Raw genomic sequence first — 20,823 nt, 5'->3', positions numbered from 1 at the left:
GAGAGACACTGGGCTGGAAGAAGCATAAGCTGGGTGCTTATATCAATAACCTCAGATATGCAGATGACACCACCCTTATGGCAGAAAGTGAAGAGGAACTAAAAAGCCTCTTGATGAAAGTGAAAGAGGAGAGTGAAAAAGTTGGCTTAACATATCAATAACCTCAGATATGCAGATGACACCACCCTTATGGCAGAAAGTGAAGAGGAACTAAAAAGCCTCTTGATGAAAGTGAAAGAGGAGAGTGAAAAAGTTGGCTTAAAGCTCAACATTCAGAAAATGAAGATCATGGCATCTGGTCCCATCACTTCATGGGAAATAGATGGGGAAACAGTGGAAACAGTGTCAGACTTTATTTGCTTGGGCTCCAAAGTCACTGCAGATGGTGACTGCAGCCATGAAATTAAAAGATGCTTACTCCTTGGAAGGAAAGTTATGACCAACCTAGAGAGCATGTTCAAAAGCAGAGACATTACTTTGTCAACAAAGGTCCATCTAGTCAAGGCTATGGTTTTTCCAGTGGTCATGTATGCATGTGAGAATTGGACTGTGAAGAAAGCTGAGCGCCAAAGAATTGATGCTTTTGCTTTTCAACTGTGGTGTTGGAGAAGACTCTTGAGCGTCCCTTGGACTGCAAGGAGATCCAACCAGTCCATTCTAAAGCAGATAAACCCTGGGTATTCTTTGGAAGGAATGATGCTAAAGCTGAAACTCCAGTACTTTGGCCACCTCATGCGAAGGGTTGACTCATTGGAAAAGACTCTGATGCTGGGAGGGATTGGGGGTAGGAGGAGAAGGGGATGACAAAGGAGGAGATGGCTGGATGGCATCACGTGAGTTTGAGTGAACTCCAGGAGTTGGTGATAGACAGGGAGGCCTAGCGTGCTGCAATTCATGGGGTCGCCAAGAGTCGGACATGACTGAGAGATTGAACTGAACTGAATATCTAGATTATATTGAAACATCCCCAATTGTCATATGGGATCTTAATAAATATTTGTTGAACAAGTAAATGATAAATAGATGAACATAAATATCTAACAGTATACTTCCCAAACTATGAAACATGATCTTCCTTTTTAGAAACATTAGAATTACTTGCCAAAAAACTCCTTGGTTTTCTTTTCCCTTTTAAGGACCTTTATCCATTTATTTATTCTTGTCATTTAATCATCAAGGTAACTTTTTGATACAGGCAGTATTAACCCCATTTAATAGGGGAAGAAACTGGGGACTGAGAAAGGTCAATTGCTGAATGTCACATAGGGAGGAATAAATAAGACTTTTTCATGTTCTCACTAGTTATTTTACATATTTGGAATCTTGAAAAATACTATAGATGATATTTGTAAAGTAGTAATAGCATTACAGACAGAGAGAAAAAAGCCTTAGTTTTCAAATTTTATAAGGTGAATTAATCAGCTAGTATTGTTCCACTCATGCAGAAGAAAACTAACAATAAGACTCCATAGTGAATATCACCAAAGAAAAATGAAGACATATCTCTGCACAAACACTTGTACAAGAATTTTCATAGCAGATTTACTCATAATAGCTGAGTACTGGAAACAATCCAAATGAGCATCAACTGGTAAATGATAAACAAATTATGATATTCATACAATGAAATACTACTCAGCAATAAAAGGAATGAAATACACAAGAATGTGAATGAATCTCAAGAATATTATGCTGAATAAAAGAAGCCAGATACAACAGTACATACTGTGATTCCATTTATACAAAATTCTAGAGTAGGTAGAACTAATCAACAGTAGAAAACTCTTAAAATAGTGGTTGTCTTTCGTGGTGGTGGTGGGAATGATTGGGAAGGAGCATGAGAGAACTTTCTGTGGTGTGGTAATGTTTACAGAAGTTTTGGTTACACAGGTGTATACATTTGTCAACACACTGAATCTGTTAATTGTCAAAACACTTAAGATCTGTGCATGTTTTTTGTATGTAAATTTCACCCAAAAAAGAATAATAAAATATTTAGGTGGATCTTGGGCACTTTTCCATGGGGATGGTCTTGATTCCTGTCTCCTGTACAATGTCATGAACCTCTGTCCATAGTTCATCAGGCATTCTATCTATCAGATCTAGTCCCTTAAATCTATTTCTCACTTCCACTGTATAATCATAAGGGATTTGACTTAGGTCATATCTGAATGGTCTAGTGGTTTTCCCTACTTTCTTCAATTTCAGTCTGAATTTGTCAATAAGGAGCTCATGATCTGAGCCACAGTCAGCGACCAGTCTTGTTTTTGCTGACTGTATAGAGCTTCTCCATCTTTGGCTGCAAAGAATATAATCAATCTGATTTCAGTGTTGACCATCTGGTGATATCCATGTGTAGAGTCTTCTCTTGTGTTGTTGGAAGAGGGTGTTTGCTATGACCAGTGCGTTCTCTTGGCAAAACTCTATTAGCCCTTGCAGTGCTTCATTCTGTATTCCAAGGCCAAATTTGCCTGTTACTCCAGGTGTTTCTTGACTTCTTACTTTTGCATTCAAGTCCCCTATAATGAAAAGGACATCTTTTTTTGGGTGTTAGTTCTAAAAGGTCTTGTAGGTCTTCATAGAACCATTCAACTTCAGCATTACTGGTTGGGGCATAGACTTGAATTACTGTGATATTGAATGGTTTGCCTTGGAAATGAACAGAGATCACTGTCGTTTTTGAGATTGCATCCAAGTACTGTATTTCAGACTCTTTTGTTGACCATGATGGATACTCCATTTCGTCTGAGGGCTTCCTGCCCGCAGTAGTAGATATAATGGTCATCTGAGTTAAATTCACCCATTCCAGTCCATTTTAGTTCACTGATTCCTAGAATGTCGACGTTTACTCTTGTCATCTCCTGTTTGACCACTTCCAATTTGCCTTGATTCATGGACCTGACATTCCAGGTTCCTATGCAATATTGCTCTTTACAGCATCAGACCTTGCTTCTATCACCAGTCACATCCACAACTGGGTATTGTTTTTGCTTTGGCTCCATCCCTTCATTCTTTCTGGAATTGTTTATCCACTTATCTCCAGTAGCATATTGGGCACCTACTGACCTGGGGAGTTCCTCTTTCAGTATCCTATCATTTTGCCTTTTCATGTTGCTCACGTGGATCTCAAGGCAAGAATACTGTAGGGGTCTGCCATTCCCTTCTCCAGTGGACCACATTCTGTCAGAGACCTCTCCACCATGAAATACAAAAAAGCAAAATGGCTGTCTCAGGAGGCCTTACAAATAGCTGTGAAAAGAAGAGAAGCAAAAAGCAAAGGAGAAAGGAAAGATCTAAGTATCTGAATGCAGAGTTCCAAAGAATAGCAAGAAGAGATAAGAAAGCCTTCCTCAGTGATTAATGCAAAGAAATAGAGGAAAACAACAGAATGGGAAAGACTAGAGATCTCTTCAAGAAAATTAGAGATACCAAGGGAACATTTCATGCAAAGATGGGCTTGATAAAGGACACAAATGGTATGGACCTAACAGAAGCAGAAGATATTAAGAAGAGGTGGCAAGAATACACAGAAGAACTGTACAAAAAAGATCTTCATGACCAAGAAAATCATGATGGTATGATTACTCACCTAGAGCCAGACATCCTGGAATGTGAAGTCAAGTAGGCCTTAGAAAGCATCACGAACAAAGCTAGTGGAGGTGATGGAATTCCAGTTGAACTATTTCAAATCCTGAAAGATGATGCTGTGAAAGTGCTGCACTCAATATGCCAGCAAATTTGGAAAACTCAGCAGTGGCCACAGGACTGGAAAAGGTCAGTTTTCATTCCAATCCCAAAGAAAGGCAATGCCAAAGAATGCTCAAACTACCGCACAATTGCACTCATCTCACACGCTAGTAATGCTCAAAATTCTCCAAGCCAGGCTTTAGCAATACATGAATCGTGAACTTCCAGATGTTCAAGCTAGTTTTAGAAAAGGCAGAGGAAGCAGAGATCAAACTGCCAACATCCGATGGATCATCGGAAAAGCAAGAGAATTCCAGAAAAATATCTATTTCTGCTTTGACTTTGCCAAAGCCTTTGACTGTGTGGATCACAAAAAACTGTGGAAAATTCTTCAAGAGATGGGAATACCAGACCACCTGACCTGCCTCTTGAGAAACCTATATGCATGTCAGGAAGCAACAGTTAGAACTGGACATGAAACAACAGACTGGTCCCAAATAGGAAAAGGAGTACGTCAAGGCTGTATATTGTCACCCTGCTTATTTAACTTATATGCAGAGTACATCATGACAGACACTGGGCTGGAAGAAGCACAGGCTGGAATCAAGATTGCCAGGAGAAATATCAATAACCTCAGATATGCAGATGACACCACCCTTATGGCAGAAAGTGAAGAGGAACTAAAAAGCCTCTTGATGAAAGTGAAAGAGGAGAGTGAAAAAGTTGGCTTAAAGCTCAACATTCAGAAAATGAAGATCATGGCATCTGGTCCCATCACTTCATGGGAAATAGATGGGGAAACAGTGGAAACAGTGTCAGACTTTGTTTGGGCTCCAAAGTCACTGCAGATGGTGACTGCAGCCATGAAATTAAAAGACGCTTACTCCTTGGAAGGAAGTTGTGACGAACCTAGGTAACATAGTCAAAAGCAGAGACATTACCTTGTCAACAAAGGTCCGTGTAGTCAAGGCTATGGTTTTTCCAGTGGTCATGTATATGGATGTGAGAGTTGGACTGTGAAGAAAGCTGTGCACCAAAGAATTGATGCTTTTGCTTTTCAACTGTGGTGTTGGAGAAGACTCTTGAGAGTCCCTTGGACTGCAAAGAAATCCAACCTGTCCATTCTAAAGATCAGCCCTGGGTATTCTTTGGAAGGAATGATGCTAAAGCTGAAACTCCAGTACTTTGGCCACCTCATGGGAAGAGTTGACTCATTGGAAAAGACTCTGATGCTGGGAGGGATTGGGGGCAGGAGGAGAAGGGGACGACAGAGGATGAGATGGCTGGATGGCATCACCGACTCAATGGATGTGAGTTTGAGTGAACTCCAGGAGATGGTGATGGACAGGGAGGCCTGGCGTGCTGCGACTCATGGGGTCACAAAGAGTCGGACACGACTGAGCCACTGAACTGAACTGGGTACTTTGGAATGCATCAAAAAATAAGATGGGATTTCTGTTGTGGTCCAGTGGTTAAGAATACACCTGCCAATGCAGGCGACATGGATTTGATCCCTAGTCCAGGAAGATCCCACATGCTGAAGAGCAACTAAGCCCATGCGTCACTACTACTGAAGCTTGCACTCCTCAACAAGAGAAGGCACTGCAATAAGCAGCCCATGCAATACCAGGAAGAGTGGCCCCCACTCCCTGCAACTAGAGAAAGCCTACATTCAGGAATGAAGACCCAGAATAGCCATAAATAAATATTTAAAAAATAAGATGGCTTGCCATCATTTAAAAGTCTACAAATAACAAATGCTGGAGAGGATGCATATGGAGAAAAGGGAGCCCTCCTACTCTGTCTGTGGGAATGTAAATTCATATGGCCACTATGGAGAGCAGTTGGAGGTTCCTTAAGAAACTAAAAATAGAACTACCATATGACCCAGCAATCCCACTCCTGGGCACATATCTGGAGAAAACCATACCTCAAAAAGATACATATACCCCAATGTTCATTGCAATACTATTTACAATAGCCAAGACATGGAAGCACCCTAAATGTCCATCAATAGACAAACGATCAAAGAAGTTGTGGCACACAATGTAATACTACTCAGACATAAAAAGGAATGAAATAATGCCATTTGCAGCAACATGGATGGACCTAGAGATGATCATACTAAATGAAGTCAGACAAAGACAAATACCATATGATATCACACGTGTGGAATCTGAAATAAAATACAAATAATTTATTTACAAACAGAAACAGACTCACAGTCATAGAAAACAAATTTATGATTACCAAAGGGAAACGTTGTGGGGAATAGATAAATTAGAGGTTTGGGATTAGCAGATACAAACTACTATATATAAAATAAACAATAAGGACCTACTGTATAGCATAGATAACTGTATTTAGTGTCCTGTAATAAACTGTAATGGAAAAGAATATGAAAAAGAAAATATATACATTTGTATATGTTTAACTGAATCACTTTGCTATACATCAGAAACTAACACAAAATTGTAAATCAACTATACTTCAATAAAATTTTTTTTACAAAGATAGCCTGATGGATGATGGATAGAGGAATGGATTTGTAGACAGATACACAATAAAGCGATATAGTTAAATGTTAGTGGTAGACTCCAGTGGTGGGTATACAGATGTTTATAAGATAATTATTCCATAAATATTTGACATTTTTTATACTGTGTTGAGAAAAAAACTCCATGGTGTTTCTCAGAAGAAAGAAGGGAAAAGTGGGCTAGACTGAGGATCTCTTTCTGAGATCCTTGTAGATCTGCCTCCCTAAATGACTTTGGATGAACTGACCTCCACTCCCAGTTCTTGTGTAAACTGGTAGCTTCTTGGCCATATCAACAAGCATCTGCTTCTGGACCTCAGGTCTCTCTTCATTTTCATAGCGCTCCTTGTCTGTATAGGACAAGTGGAACTGCAAGGAAAAGTGAGAGGCAAGACTTACTTTCCAAGGTTCACAGAAAAGATTAAAGACAACAACAACATCTATTTAGATGAAAATATTTGTTACCTACCCTTTGATATTCAGGTAACAATTTGGCTTATAACTTTCTCTGGATAATTATCTCATTTATCTTATCTGGCTTTTATCTCAATATTCATAACTCTATATGATAGGTAATATTGTTTTATAACCTAAGAAAATAAAATCTAAGTATCTTGTCTATGGTCATACTCAACTCAACTAGTAAAAGCAGCAAAACTAAGACCCAAACCAATTCACCAAGACTTATGCCATTTCCACTCCACTGTACCATAATATGATGTTGCATGTTAATAAGTGATACCTTGCTGCCAACAGTGTCAGACTTTATTTTTTGGGCTCCAAAATCACTGCAGATGGTGACTGCAGCCATGAAATTAAAAGACGCTTACTCCTTGGAAGGAAAGTTATGACCAACCTAGAGAGCATGTTCAAAAGCAGAGACATTACTTTGTCAACAAAGGTCCGTCTAGTCAAGGCTATGGTTTTTCCAGTGGTCATGTATGGATGTGAGAGTTGGACTGTGAAGAAGGCTGAGCACCGAAGAATTGATGCTTTTGAACTGTGGTGTTGGAGAAGACTCTTGAGAGTCCCTTGGACTGCAAGGAGATTCAACCAGTCCATTCTAAAGAAGATCAGCCCTGGGTGTTCTTTGGAAGGAATGATGCTAAAGCTGAAACTCCAGTACTTTGGCCACCTCATGCGAAGGGTTGACTCTTTGGAAAAGACCCTGATGCTGGGAGGGATTGGGGGCAGGAGGAAAAGGGGACGACGATGGCTGGATGGCATCACCAACTCGATGGACGTGAGTTTGAGTGAACTTCGGGAGTTGGTGATGGACAGGGAGGCCTGGCATGCTGCGATTCATGGGGTCACAGAGTCAGACATGACTGAGCGACTGAACTGAACCGAACTGAACCTTGCTGCCAGGATCCTGTTGATGATAAACTATGCTTTTTATTAAGTTGTGAGTATTCTTCATAGGTGTCCTCTTGGAGAAGTTGGATGAGACTACTTGCAACGTTGTGTATTCTAATTTTGCAAATGAATAGATAATTGGATATTTTCACTATTTCAGAAGTTTTTAGTCTGGTATGGAGCTTGTTGCCATGTTTGTCCCACACTTTGCTAATCTTGCCAAAAAAAAAGGGCAATGATTTTCCAAAGTAATACAGACCTGTAAGTTTTCTTCTGTTTGGGCCAAACTATAGCAGAGGTGAAAAAGAAAAAGACCTCTGATCAGATTTTCTGGGTTTTAACTTCATCTCTGCCATTTAATAGTTCAAAAATCACTTTGGAAAATCAGACAGTTTCAACCTAAGTTTCTTCGTCTGTAAGATAGATGAAATAATACTTACTTCACAAGATTGGTGTAAGATTGCTGGGTAATAAATAACCAGTAACTAAATGTCTCTTTTACAAGTAAAATTTCTTAAATCATTCAAATATTTGATATTGCCAATCTTTAAACTTTTAACTATCCTAGACAGCATGTAGTAATGTTACTGTGATCTTAATTTGCACTCCTTTGACTACTAATGACATTCAGCACCGTTTTGAGTTTATTGCCCATTTGGGTATCTACCTGTGAAATGCCTATTCAAACCTTTTGTCCATTAGAAGTAATTGGGTTACATGTCTTTTTAAATTATTGATTTGTATTGTAATGATTTGAGTAATTTATATATTTTGGATACTAGTCCTTTGTTGAACGTTTTGTAAAATTCTGTGGCTTTCCCCTTTACTTCCTTTATGGTGCATTTTGAGGATCAGAAAATCCTGGTGGGAATGTAGAGTTATGCAACCACTTTGGAAAACTGTTTAACATTATCTATGTAGGCTAAATATATGCCAGCTCTATGACTCAGGAATTCCATTCCCAGTTATATACCTAAGAGAAATGAGTGTGTGTGTGTGTTTATGTTTGTGTGTATTCCAAAAGACAGGTATAAGATCATTCATAGCAGCTTTATTCATAACAGAAAAAATGGAAACAAGTGTCCCTTAATTGGTGAATTGATAAATAAATTGTGATAAAAGAGAATAACTAATAACAGTAAAAGGGAATGAACAACTGAAACATGCATCAGTATGAATGAATCTGGAAAACATTACCCTGAGTGAAAGGCTTACACACAACAGTATATACTATGATTCTTTTTTTGTGTGAGGTTCAAGAATAGGCAAAATTAATCCATGGTGGTTATCTCTGAGAGGAAATTGATTTGGAAAGGATATGAAGGAGATTTCTGAGGTGTTAGAAACATTCAAAATCTTAACATGGATAGTGATTATACGGGTGTAAATGTAGGTAAAATTTATGAAACCATACATTTTACAGCTTAGTTCTTGGAAAGAGTATGTATTTATACATCAATAAAATAGTAAAACAAATAAATTAATAAAATATTTAAGATAACTTAATGTATCTAACTTTAAAAACTAGAAAGGTATAAAGTCAAACACTATTTTAAGAACCATACCTGTGGTACATTTTTATGGTATCATGTTATTCTAAAGTAGACTGACTGCCTGTGAGTATGTGGAAATGCGTAGGGGAATTTTTGGCTATCACAATAAACATAGTGCACTACAGGCATTTAACAGGTGGAGGCCCAGGTAGCCAAGGATTCTGCGATGAACCTTACAGACACACACATTAAGACATTTTGCAGCCAGAAGTCTGTAGATCAATATTATAAAATGTTAACTAAATAACGCAAATTTAATATAAAAACAAATGGCAATTTTGTTTTCTTATAAGAAAAAATTATATTAATTGGAAAGTGTAAAGTTTTATTTTTTAATTTATTTTTATCTTTTTATTGAAGTATAGCTGATTTAAAAGTATAAAGTTTTAAACAATTCTTGCTAATGTGGATAATTAAAAGTAGCACCTTGAGGGATGTTCTTGGGACTGTAACTTTGTCGTCTTATACTGTTCCAGCTTGAAAAGCAGAGACAATATTGTTACAGCTTGTATGTGATGAAACCTTGTGGTTGTACAACAAGTAGGCTTTGGTTTAGAATAAGATGTCATGCCTGGATGTCCTATTTCTGGCACTAAGCAAATGTTTTTAATGATTAGAATGCAATGAGCCAGCAAATGTGTTTTAAGTAGGACAACTGGTGATAAATCAGGATGTATTTGGTATTCAGTTCAGTTCAGTCTCTCAGTCACGTCCGACTCTTTGCGACCCCATGAATTGTAGCACGCCAGGCCTCCCTGTCCATCACCAACTTCCGGAGTTCACCCAAACTCATGTCCATCGAGTTGGTGATGCTATCCAGACATCTCATCCTCTGTATTTGGTATTAGAGAAATTAATATTATGGCTATCAAATAGGCCCAAATGATTCACCTTTTTTATATGGGAGTGTAGATTATGCAACCACTTTGGGAAACTTTGGCATTATCTCTGTGGTGTTGGAGAAGACTCTTGAGAGTCCCTTAGACTGCAAGGAGATCCAGCCAGTCCATTCTAAAGGAGATCAGTCCTGGATGTTCTTTGGAAGGAATGATGCTAAAGCTGAAACTCCAGTACTTTGGCTACCTCATGCGAAGAGTTGACTCATTGGAAAAGACTCTGATGCTGGGAGGAATTGGGGGCAGGAGGAGAAGGGGACGACAGAGGATGAGATGGCTGGATGGCATCACTGACTCAATGGACGTGAGTTTGAGTGAACTCCAGGAGATGGTCATGGACAGGGAGGCCTGGCGTGCTGCAATTCATGGGGTCGCAAAGAGTCAGACACGATGAGCGACTGAACTGACTGACCTAAGCAAAACATATGCCAAAATATTCACTTTTTATTTTTTCCAATTAAAAATGATGAACTGTTACTGCTAAGTCATTTCAGTTGTGTCCGACTCTTTGTGACCCCATAGACGGCAGCCCACCAGGCTCCCCTGTCCCTGAGATTCTCCAGGCAAGAACACTGGAGTGGGTTGCTATTTCCTTCTCCAGTGCATGAAAGTGAAAAGTGAAAGTGAAGTCGCTCAGTTGTAACCGACTCTTAGCGACCCCATGGACTGCAGCCTACCAGGCTCCTCCATCCATGGGATTTTCCAGGCAAGAGTATTGAGTGGGTTACCATTTCCTTCTCCAGGGGTTATGTATTGGGGGGGGGGTCTTCTTTTTGCCTTCTCCGAAAAATGATGAACATGTGGCCTTAAATGTTAGACATTTGCAGTGATTAGCTAAATCCATGCTGATTATCATCATCCATGCTGATTTCCCCAGCAATCTTTTATGTGTGGTTATTCTCCATTTTTTTGTTCCACTGTGTTGTTTCAGGTTCTAAAATTAGACACTTGAGCCCTCCAAGGGATATTTTCATTTATGTATAGCTGTCAGTTGTTTTTTTGTGGGGAGTGGATAGAGGCTGGTATCTTCTACTCTGCCATCTTTCTGACATCACTCAGTCAAATCTTTTTCTTCTTTTTTCTTCCTTTCATTTTCAACCTATTTACGTCTTTGGTTCTAAAGTGAGCCACTTATAGACAGCATCAGTTCAGTTCAGTTCAGTCGCTCAGTCCTGTCCGACTCTTTACGACCCCATGAATTGCAGCATGCCAGGCCTCCCTGTCCATCACCAACTCCTGGAGTTCACCCAGACTCACGTCCATAGAGTCAGTGATGCCATCCAGCCATCTCATCCTCTGTCATCCCCTTATCCTCCTGCCCCCAATCCCTCCCAGCATCAGAGTCTTTTCCAATGAGTCAACTCTTCGCATGAGGTGGCCAAAGTACTGGAGTTTCATCTTTAGCATCATTCCTTCCAAAGAAATCCAGATAGATAATAATATTTATCTATTATGCAAATATCTGCCTTTTAATGAAATATTTATATTTAAGTAAACATATTTCAAATCATTACTCATAAAAAACTTTTGCCATTTTCTACTTTCTATATGTGTAATGTCTCATGTTCCTCAATTCTTGCATTACTACCTTACTTTGTGTTTTATAAAAATTTATTGGAACAGAATTCATTTACAATGTTGTATTAATTTCTGGCATACAGCAACGTGATTTGGTTATGCATGTGAAGTTGCTCAGTCGTGTCTGACTCTTGGCGACCCCATGGACTGTGGCCTACCAGGCTTCTCCATCCATGGGATTTTCCAGGCAAGAATACTGGATTGGGTTGCCATTTCCTTCTCCAGGGGATCTTCCCGACCCAGGGATTGAACCCAGGTCTCCCACATTGCAGGCAGATGCTTTACCATCTGAGCCATCAGGGAAGGCTTGGTTATGCATATATATATATATATATATATATACACACACACACATACACACATATATATATATTTACATTTTTTTGGATTCTTTTCTCATACAGGCGAACAGGTTATCATAGAATATTGAGTATAGTTCCCTGTGCTATACAGTAGGTCCTTGCTGGTTATCTATCTTGTGTGTAGTCACGTGTGTATGTTCATCCCAAGCTCCTGATTTATCCATCTCCACAATGTTTCCCCTTTGGCAACCATAAGTTTGTTTTTGATATCTGTAAGTTTGTTTCTGTTTTATAAATAAGTTCTTTGGTATCATTTAAAAAACTTAAGATTCCACATATGAGATATCATATGATATTTGTCTTTCTCTGTGTTTAATTTTATTTTGTATGTGTACAATTTTAAGTGGGAAAACTAAAATCAGTACTTTTCCTAATGTTAGGAGGCTGTTGAAATTTCTTCCGTTGTTTTATTTCCTACTTTGGAAACTAATCCATGTTACAGTAATCACATGTTATAAGTACCTGATATGATTAGTAATTTTTCATGTACCCTCCCAAATATTGCATGAAACACTTTCATTCAAGGGAACACAGTTTGAAAATGATCAATTTAACTATTGTAATTTTTCTCATTGTCTCACTGAGTTCTAAATTATTACAGTTTCATAGAATTCAACTAGATGAGTCCTCAGAATCCAAGTGATTCCTTGTTTCGCTCATTATCTCAACAATGCAGGTAGTAGTTTCCTCCTTCAATAGACTATGTTAATTTTAACTTACATTTATCACTCCAAGTCCTTTTTAAAGATTACCTTGAATCTTTCTTTTGTAATGGAAGGTTATTTGCTCCTCTTTTTGCCCTCTTCTTGCCTTATTGGCATTTCTACTTTCCTTTGTCTTCAGTTTTTATGAAGTAACCAGTATTCTTACCTTTTGGTTTGGCTGTTGTGGGAGTGTAAAAATAGACTTCCAGTAGGTCCAGGTAAAGAACACAAAGATAGCATGGTAGAATATGAGGTAGATAACTGAAATTTAAGGGGAAAAAAATCAGCATTTATGTTATATTTTCACCCATTTCTGAGTTCAGAAAGATGTAAAGCTCAACAAAAAATCTCTGTTTTCCTATTACCAAGTATTTTCTAGTATTATTATGAAAGGTTAATTTTTACCTTTTCCCCACACAGTGACAGAAACAATTTATAATGCCAAATTTGGAATCAGAGACTTTCTGGGAGTTGCATATTTTAAAAGTTGCCACATGATCCTGGGAATAAAGGGGAAATGTCCCTTATGATAATGTGAGGGGGAGCTACTGTTGCCGATTGTCATTCTCTCTGCCACTATGCATACTAAAAGATAATAATGATAGTATTCACACAGTGCTATAGAGTTTACAATGTGCTTTCATAATGTTATCTAATTTTATTTTTTCAATACATTTGTGAGATAAGTAATAAGTAGATAAGCAATGAGATAAGTAATAAGTAGATAAGCAATGAGATAAGTAATAAGTAGATAAGCAATAAGGACAGTTGATCAACTATCAGGGTAGTCGATTATCCAAAGTCACACAGCTACTATACAATGTGCATGTGTGCTAAGTCATTTCAGTCATGTCTGACTCTTTGCGACCCTATGGACTGTAGCCCTCTAGGCTCCTCAGTTCATGGGATTCTCCAGGCGATAATACTGGAGTGGGTTCCCATGCCCTCCTCCAGGGGATCTTCCAGATCCAAGGATCGAACCAGCGTCTCTTACGTCTCTTGCATTGGCAGGTGGGTTCTTACCAGGAGTGCCACCTGGGAGGCCTCCACTATACAGAGTAGCCAGGTCTTAAACACAGGGCTTCTGACTCTAAATCACAAGATTTTCTCTTCAGTTGCCCCAGCGACTACACACTTTTGAAATGTGAGATGTAGTTTTGAGACATCTGTGGCTCCCCATCTCTTTTTATACTCTTTGTCTCCTAGATAGCTTTTCTGATACAGGAACATTCAGTATTCTCCAGAGCCATTTTGAGACTAAATGTCATTTTACTGTTTCATTGTGAATCCTTGTATGATAAAGTTTTATTACTTCAATCTATGAGGAAGACTCAAGGGAATGATGTGACTCGAGACCAAGTTAATAGGGCCGATTCTCTCACATATTTATAATAGAATGGAAAAAAGCTGGCACAGTGCTCTCAGCCCTGTGGTAGGATCTTTTTAATGGCTTGTTTTGTGTAATTATGAAATATCATTTCAAATTCAAGCAATAGAAAGCAAATGTCCACCACACACACATATATAACCTCCTCCCTCTCCCTCCTAAAGCAAAATACTTATTTTGTGTTTGATGTGTATCTTTCCAGATCCTCTATTTTCATGTCTATATATATATCAATGTACAAATACAATACACATATGTAATTTTTGTTATAATAAAATTTTTTCATTGTATTTTGAAAGGTAATACATTCAAAAGGTTGAAAATAGTACACAGTGAAAAGTCTCCCTTCTATCCTTGTCCTTTAGCCATCCAGATTCCCTCCCTGGAAGCAACAAATGTCATACTGTCATGACTTTATTCTTCATCCTATCAGGTTTTATGAACATAAAGGCACCAAAACTATGGGCTTTTTAAAACAAATAGCACTGTTTTGCATTCTACTTCTATTTCACTTGCTATGAGTTGGAGAGCATTCCACTTAGTACAACTTGAGAGAGTGAGCTTCCTTATTTTCCTTTTAAAAAGCGACATGGATTAAGATTTAACAGAACTTTCCTGAAAGACACCTCTTCGCAAAAAAAGCCTCCATACAGAAAAGGAGGGAATCCCTCAAGAAACAGTTTCCACTGAGTCAGAGACCTCCATTGTGTTCTTGTGCACTGAAATTTGGAACTCAAGTTAAGGCCCTTTCATTTCTGGTGAAATTCCTCTTGGTAGATTCAACCTAGGCTGGTCTTTGGAGAGAGATCAAGCCCTGAGTCTCTGGAGAGGGAGCACTGACTCCTAGACACTAGACAACCAGAGAACTAACCCTGCTGCTGCTGCTAAGTTGCTTCAGTTGTGTCCGACTTTGTGCGACCCCATAGATGGCAGCCCACCAGGCTCCCCGTCCCTGGGATTCTCCAGGCAAGAACACTGGAGTGGGTTGCCATTTCCTTCTCCAATGCATGAAAGTGAAAAGTGAAAGTGAAGTCGCTCAGTCGTATCCGACTCTTCACGACCCCATGGACTGCAGCCTACCAGGCTCCTCCGTCCATGGGATTTTCCAGGCAAGAGTACTGGAGTGGGTTGCCATTGCAGAGGAATGTCAAATAGTGAGAACTCACACAAAGGAAACCACTGAATACAAGATCTGGCATCACCCAACCACCAGTAGCACCCTGTGCAGGACACCTCATCTAAACAACAAACAAAACAAAAATACAAACGTAATCATCAGCAGACAGGATAACCACCTCACTCAGTTTGCCCATGAGAGGAAAAACAAACAAAAGCTCAGCACAAATATCACCCTAATTGAAGCTTACACAAACCACTGGACCAAACTTAGGAGGGCAGAAACCAAAAGGAAGAAAGAATTCAACCTTGAAACCTGGGAAAAGGAGACCTCAAACACACTATGCTAAAAAAAAAAGAAAAAAAAATTTAAAGTCAGAGAAACTACACAAATGAAGGAACAAACTAGAAACATAGAAGTCCAAATAAATGAAGAGGAAATAGGCAAACTCCCTGAAAAATAATTCAGAAATAATGACAGTAAAGATGATCAAAAATCCTGAAAACAAAATGGAGAAAATGCAAGAATCAATTAACAAAGACCTAGAAGAATTAAAGAATAAACATACAGAAACAAACAACACAATCACTGAAATTAAAAATACTCTAGAAGGATTCAACAGCAGAATACCTAAAGCAAAAGAATGAATCAGTGAGCTGGAAGATAAAATGGTGGAAATAACTACTGAAGAGCAGAATAGAGTAAAAAGAATGAAAAGAACTGAGGATGGTCTCAGAGACCTCTGGGACAATATCAAATGCATCAACATTTGAATAACAGGGGTCCCAGAAAAAAGAAGAGAAAAAGAAAGGGTATGAGAAAATTTTTGAAGATACTATAGTTGATAATTTCCCCAACATGGAAAAGGAAATAATCAAGTCCAAGAGGCACAAAGAGTCCCATACAGGATAAATCCAAGGAGAAACAATGCCAAGACACATACTAATCAAACTATGAAGACTAAACACAAAGAAAGAATATTAAAAGCAGCAAGGGAGAAACAAGTGACATATAAGGGAAACCCCATACGTTTAACAGCTGATCTTTCAGCAGAAACTCTGCAGGCCACAGGGGAATGGCAGGGTATATTTAAAGTACTGAAAGGGAAAAATCTACAACCAAGGTTACTGTACCTGGCAAGGATTTCATTCAACATTGATGGAGAAATAAACAGCTTTTCAGACAAGCAAAAGTTAAGAGGATTCAGTACCACAAAACCAGCTTTACAACAAATGTTAAAGGGACTTATATAGCCCAGAAATACAAAGGAAGAAAAAAGATCTACAAAATCAACCCCAAACAATTAAGAAAATGACAATAGGAACACATATATCAATAATTACTTTAAATAGAAATGGATTAAATGCTCCAACCAAAAGACACAGACTAGCTGAAGGGATACAAAAATAAGACCCATAAATATCCTGTTTACAAGAAACCCACTTCAGACCTCAGGACACATATAGACTAAAAGTGAGAGGATGGAAAAATATATTCCATGCAAATGGGAAGCAAGAGAAAGCTGGAATAGCAATCCTCATATCAGACAAAATAGAGCTTAAAATAAAGAAGATTACAAGAGATAAGGAAGGCTACTACATAACGATCAACAGATCAATCCAAGAGGAAGACATAACAATTGTAAATACCTATGCACCCAACATAGGAGCACCTCAATACATAAGACAAACACTAACAGACATAAAAGGAGAAACTGACAGTAACACAATAATAGTAGGAGACTTTAACGCCCCACTCACACCAAAGGACAAATCATCAAAACAGAACATTAATAAGGAAACACAAGTATTAAATGGTACATTAGATGAGATGGATCTCATTGATATCTTCAGGACATTCCATCCAAATGCAGAAGAATACACCTTCTTCTCAAGTGCACATGGAACATTCTCCAGGATAGACCACATCCTGGGTCACAAATCAAACCTCAGTAAATTTAAGAAAATTGAAATCGTATTAAGCATCTTCTCCGACCACAATGCTATAAGACTAGATATCAATTGCAAGAAAAAAACTGTAAGAAACACAAACATATGGAGATTATACAACACATTTCTAAATAACCAACAGGCTACTAAAGAAATCAAAATGGAAATCAAAAAATTTCTAGACACAAATGACAATGAAAACCCAACAACTCAAAACCTATGGGATGCAGTGAAAGCAGTTCTAAGAGGGAAGTTTATAGCAATACAATCCTACCTCAAGAAACAAGAAAAACATCAAATAGACAACCTAACCTTACTCCTAAAACAACTGGAAAAAGAAGAACCAAAAAACCCACAAAAATTAGTAGAATGAAAGAAATCATAAAGATCCAAGCAGAAATAAATGAAAAAGAAAGAAACAATAGTAAAGATTAATAAAACTAAAAGCTGGTTCTTTGAGAAGATAAACAAAATTGATAAACCTTTAGCCAGACTCATCAAGAAAAAGAGAGAAAAATCAAATCAACAAAATTATAAATGATAAAGGAGAAGTTACAACATACAATGCAGAAATACAAAGGATTATAAGAGACTATTATGAACACCTATATGGCAATAAAATGGACAGATTCTTAGAAAAGTTCAATTTCTTCCAGATTCACCTGGAAGAAATGGACAGATTCTTAGCAAAGTTCAATCTTCCAAGACTGAAACAGGAAGAAATAGAAATTATGAATGACCCAATTACAAGCACTGAAATTGAAGCTGTGATAAAAAAAAAAATCTTCCGAAAAACAAGCCCAAGACTAGGTGGCTTCACAGGAGAATTCTATCAAGCATTTAGAGAAGAGCTAATGCCTATCCTTCTAAAACTCTTTCAAAAACTTGCAGAGGAAGGAACACTTCCAAACTCATTCTACGAGGCCACCATCACCCTGATACCAAAACCAGACAAAGACAAAACAAAAAAAGAAAACTACAGGTCAATATCACTGATGAACATAGATGCAAAAATCCTTAACAAAATTTTAGCAAACAGAAGCCAGCAACACATCAAAAAGCTCATAAAACCATGATCAAGTTGGGTTTATTCCAGGGATGCAAGGATTCTTCCATATATGAAAATCAATCAATGTGATACACTGCATGAACAAATTGAAAGATAAATACCATATGATAATCTCAATAGATGCTGAAAAAATCCTTTGACAAAATTCAGCACCTATTCACAATGAAAACTCTTGAGAAAATGTGCATGAAAGGAATCTACCTCAACATAGTAAATGCCATGTATGATAAGCCTACAGCAAACATTATTCTCTGTGGTGAAAAACTGAAAGCATTCCTCCTAAGATGAGGAAAAAGACAAGGGTCCTACCTAAGGAGACAGAAGAACTGTACACAGAAAATTACAAGACACTAATGAAAGAAATCAAGGATGTCATAAACAGATGGGAGAGATATTCCATGTTCCTGGATAGGAAGAATCAATATTGTGAAAATGACTATACTACCAAATGCAATCTACAGATTCAATGCAATCCCTATCAAATTACCAATGGCATTTTTCACAGAACTAGAAAAAAAAATTCACAATTCATATGGAAACACAGAAGACTCCAAATAGTCAAAGCAGTCTTGATAAAGAATGGAGCTGGAGGAACAAACCTTCCTGACTTAAGATTATACTACAAAGCTACAGCCATCAAGACAGTATGGTATGGGCACACCAACAGAAATATAGACCAATGGAACAAGATAGAAAGCCCAGAAATAAACCTGTGCACCTATGGGTACCTTAGTTTTGACAAAGAAGGCAAGAATATACAATGCGGCAAAGACAGCCTCTTCAATAAATGGTGCTGGGAAAACTGGACAGCTACATGTAAGAGAATGAAATTAGAAGACTTCCTAACACTTTACATAAAGATAAACTCAAAATGGATTAAAGACCTAAATGTAAGACCAGAAACTATAAAACTCTTAGAGGAAAACATAGGCAGAACACTCGATGACATAAATCAAAGCAAGATCCTCTATGACCCACCTCCTAGAGTAATGGAAATAAAAACAAAAGTAAACAAGTAAGACCTGATTAAACTTAAAAGCTTTTGCACAGCAAAGGAAACTGTAAGCAAGGTGAAAAGACAACCCTCAGAATGGGAGAAAATAATAGCAAATGAAACTACTGACAAAGGATTAATTTCCAAAATATACAAGGAGCTCATACAATTCAATACCAGAAAAAGACAACCTAATCAAAACATGGGAAAAAGACCTAAACAGACATTTGTCCAAAGAAAACAAACATATGGCTAACAAACACATGAAAAGATACTCAACATTGCTCATTATTCAAGAAAGGGAAATCAAAGCTACAATGAGATATACCTCACACCAGTCAGAATGGCCATCATCAAAAAATCTACAAACAATAAATGTTGGAGAGAGTGTGGAGAAAAGGGAACACTCTTGCACTGTTGGTGGGAATGTAAATTGATACAGCCACTATGGAAGATGGTATGGAGATTTCTTAAAAAACTAGGAAGAAAAGTACTATATGACCCAGCAATCCCACTCCTAGGCATTTACCCTGAGGAAACCAAAATTGAAAAAGACACATGTATCCCATTGTTCACTGCAGCACTATTTACAATAGCTAGAACCTGGAAGCAACCTAGATGTCCATCGACAGGTGAATGGATAAAGTTGTGGTACATATATACACAATGGAATATTACTCAGCCATAAAAAGGAACACAGTTGAGCCAGTTCTAATGAGGTGGATGAACCTAGAACCTATTATACAGAGTGATGTGAGTCAGAAAGAGAAAGATAAATATCATATTCTAATGCATACATATGAAATCTATAAAAATGGTACTGAAGAATTTATTTACAGGGAAACAATGGAGAAATAGACATAGAGAATAGACTTATGGGCACGGGGAGAGGGGAGGAGAGGGTGAAATGTATGGAAAGAGTAACGTGGAAACTTAAATTACCATATGTAAAATAGATAGCCAATGAGAATGTGCTGTATGGCTCAGGAACTGAAACAGTGGCTCTGTGTCAGCCTGGAGGGGTGGGGTGGGGAGGGAGATAGGAGGGAGGTTCAAAAGGGAGGGGATATATGTATACCTATGGCTGATTCATGTTGATGTTTGACAGAAAACAACAGAATTCTATAAAGCAATTATCCTTTAACAAAAAATAAGTTAATTAAAAAAAAATTATCAGATTTTGTTTCATCCTTAACCTCTGCAGTGACTAAAGGACTTCCACTTCTTTATTCCCTTCTACACTGTTTTCATTTTATGAGATTCTATTACTTTTATAATTGAGAAAATAAAGTTTTGTTAAGTTCATCCTTGAGAAATTATTAAATAAATTATAGCATATCAACACCACGGAATACCTTGAGGTCATTAAAAAATTAAATATGTTTGTATATACTAATATTGAAGGACACCTATGATATATTATTAAGTGAAAAAAACTAAATCATAGGACAATATGCACAGTATCATCCAGATTAAAAATCAACCAATCCTATATAAATTATAGAAATCCATAATCATTTGTTTGTATGTAAATACACAGAGAAAGATCTAGAAGATATAAATCCAATCAAATATACTAGTTAACTGTGAATAGACATTGATGGGGTGGAGTCAATGTGAGGAAGACCTTTTTCT

The 20,823-nt window shown here is 37.8% G+C and overlaps 1 protein-coding gene across 4 annotated transcripts in view; it reads right to left on the bottom strand.

Annotated features, from left to right (window-relative positions):
• ZDHHC15 (zinc finger DHHC-type palmitoyltransferase 15) overlaps nt 1-20,823 on the bottom strand; it is a 99,716-nt gene that overhangs the window by 45,209 nt on the left and 33,684 nt on the right. For all 4 annotated transcript variants that reach the window (XR_009734983.1, XM_061409674.1, XM_061409675.1 and 1 more), the window contains 2 exons: nt 12,839-12,933; nt 6,472-6,592 (listed from right to left, as the gene is read on the bottom strand). Coding sequence is in view for 3 of the 4 variants with exons in the window: in XM_061409674.1 (XP_061265658.1) it covers nt 6,472-6,592; nt 12,839-12,933 (216 nt within the window). In the remaining variant the exon portion in view is untranslated. The remainder of the gene's footprint in view (nt 1-6,471; nt 6,593-12,838; nt 12,934-20,823) is intronic.

This window comes from Bos javanicus, chromosome X, assembly GCF_032452875.1.
Source record: "Bos javanicus breed banteng chromosome X, ARS-OSU_banteng_1.0, whole genome shotgun sequence".
Lineage (NCBI taxonomy): Eukaryota > Metazoa > Chordata > Mammalia > Artiodactyla > Bovidae > Bos > Bos javanicus.
The sequence above is the reverse complement of the archived record's forward strand: the minus strand, read 5'-3'. Positions and strand labels throughout refer to the sequence as shown.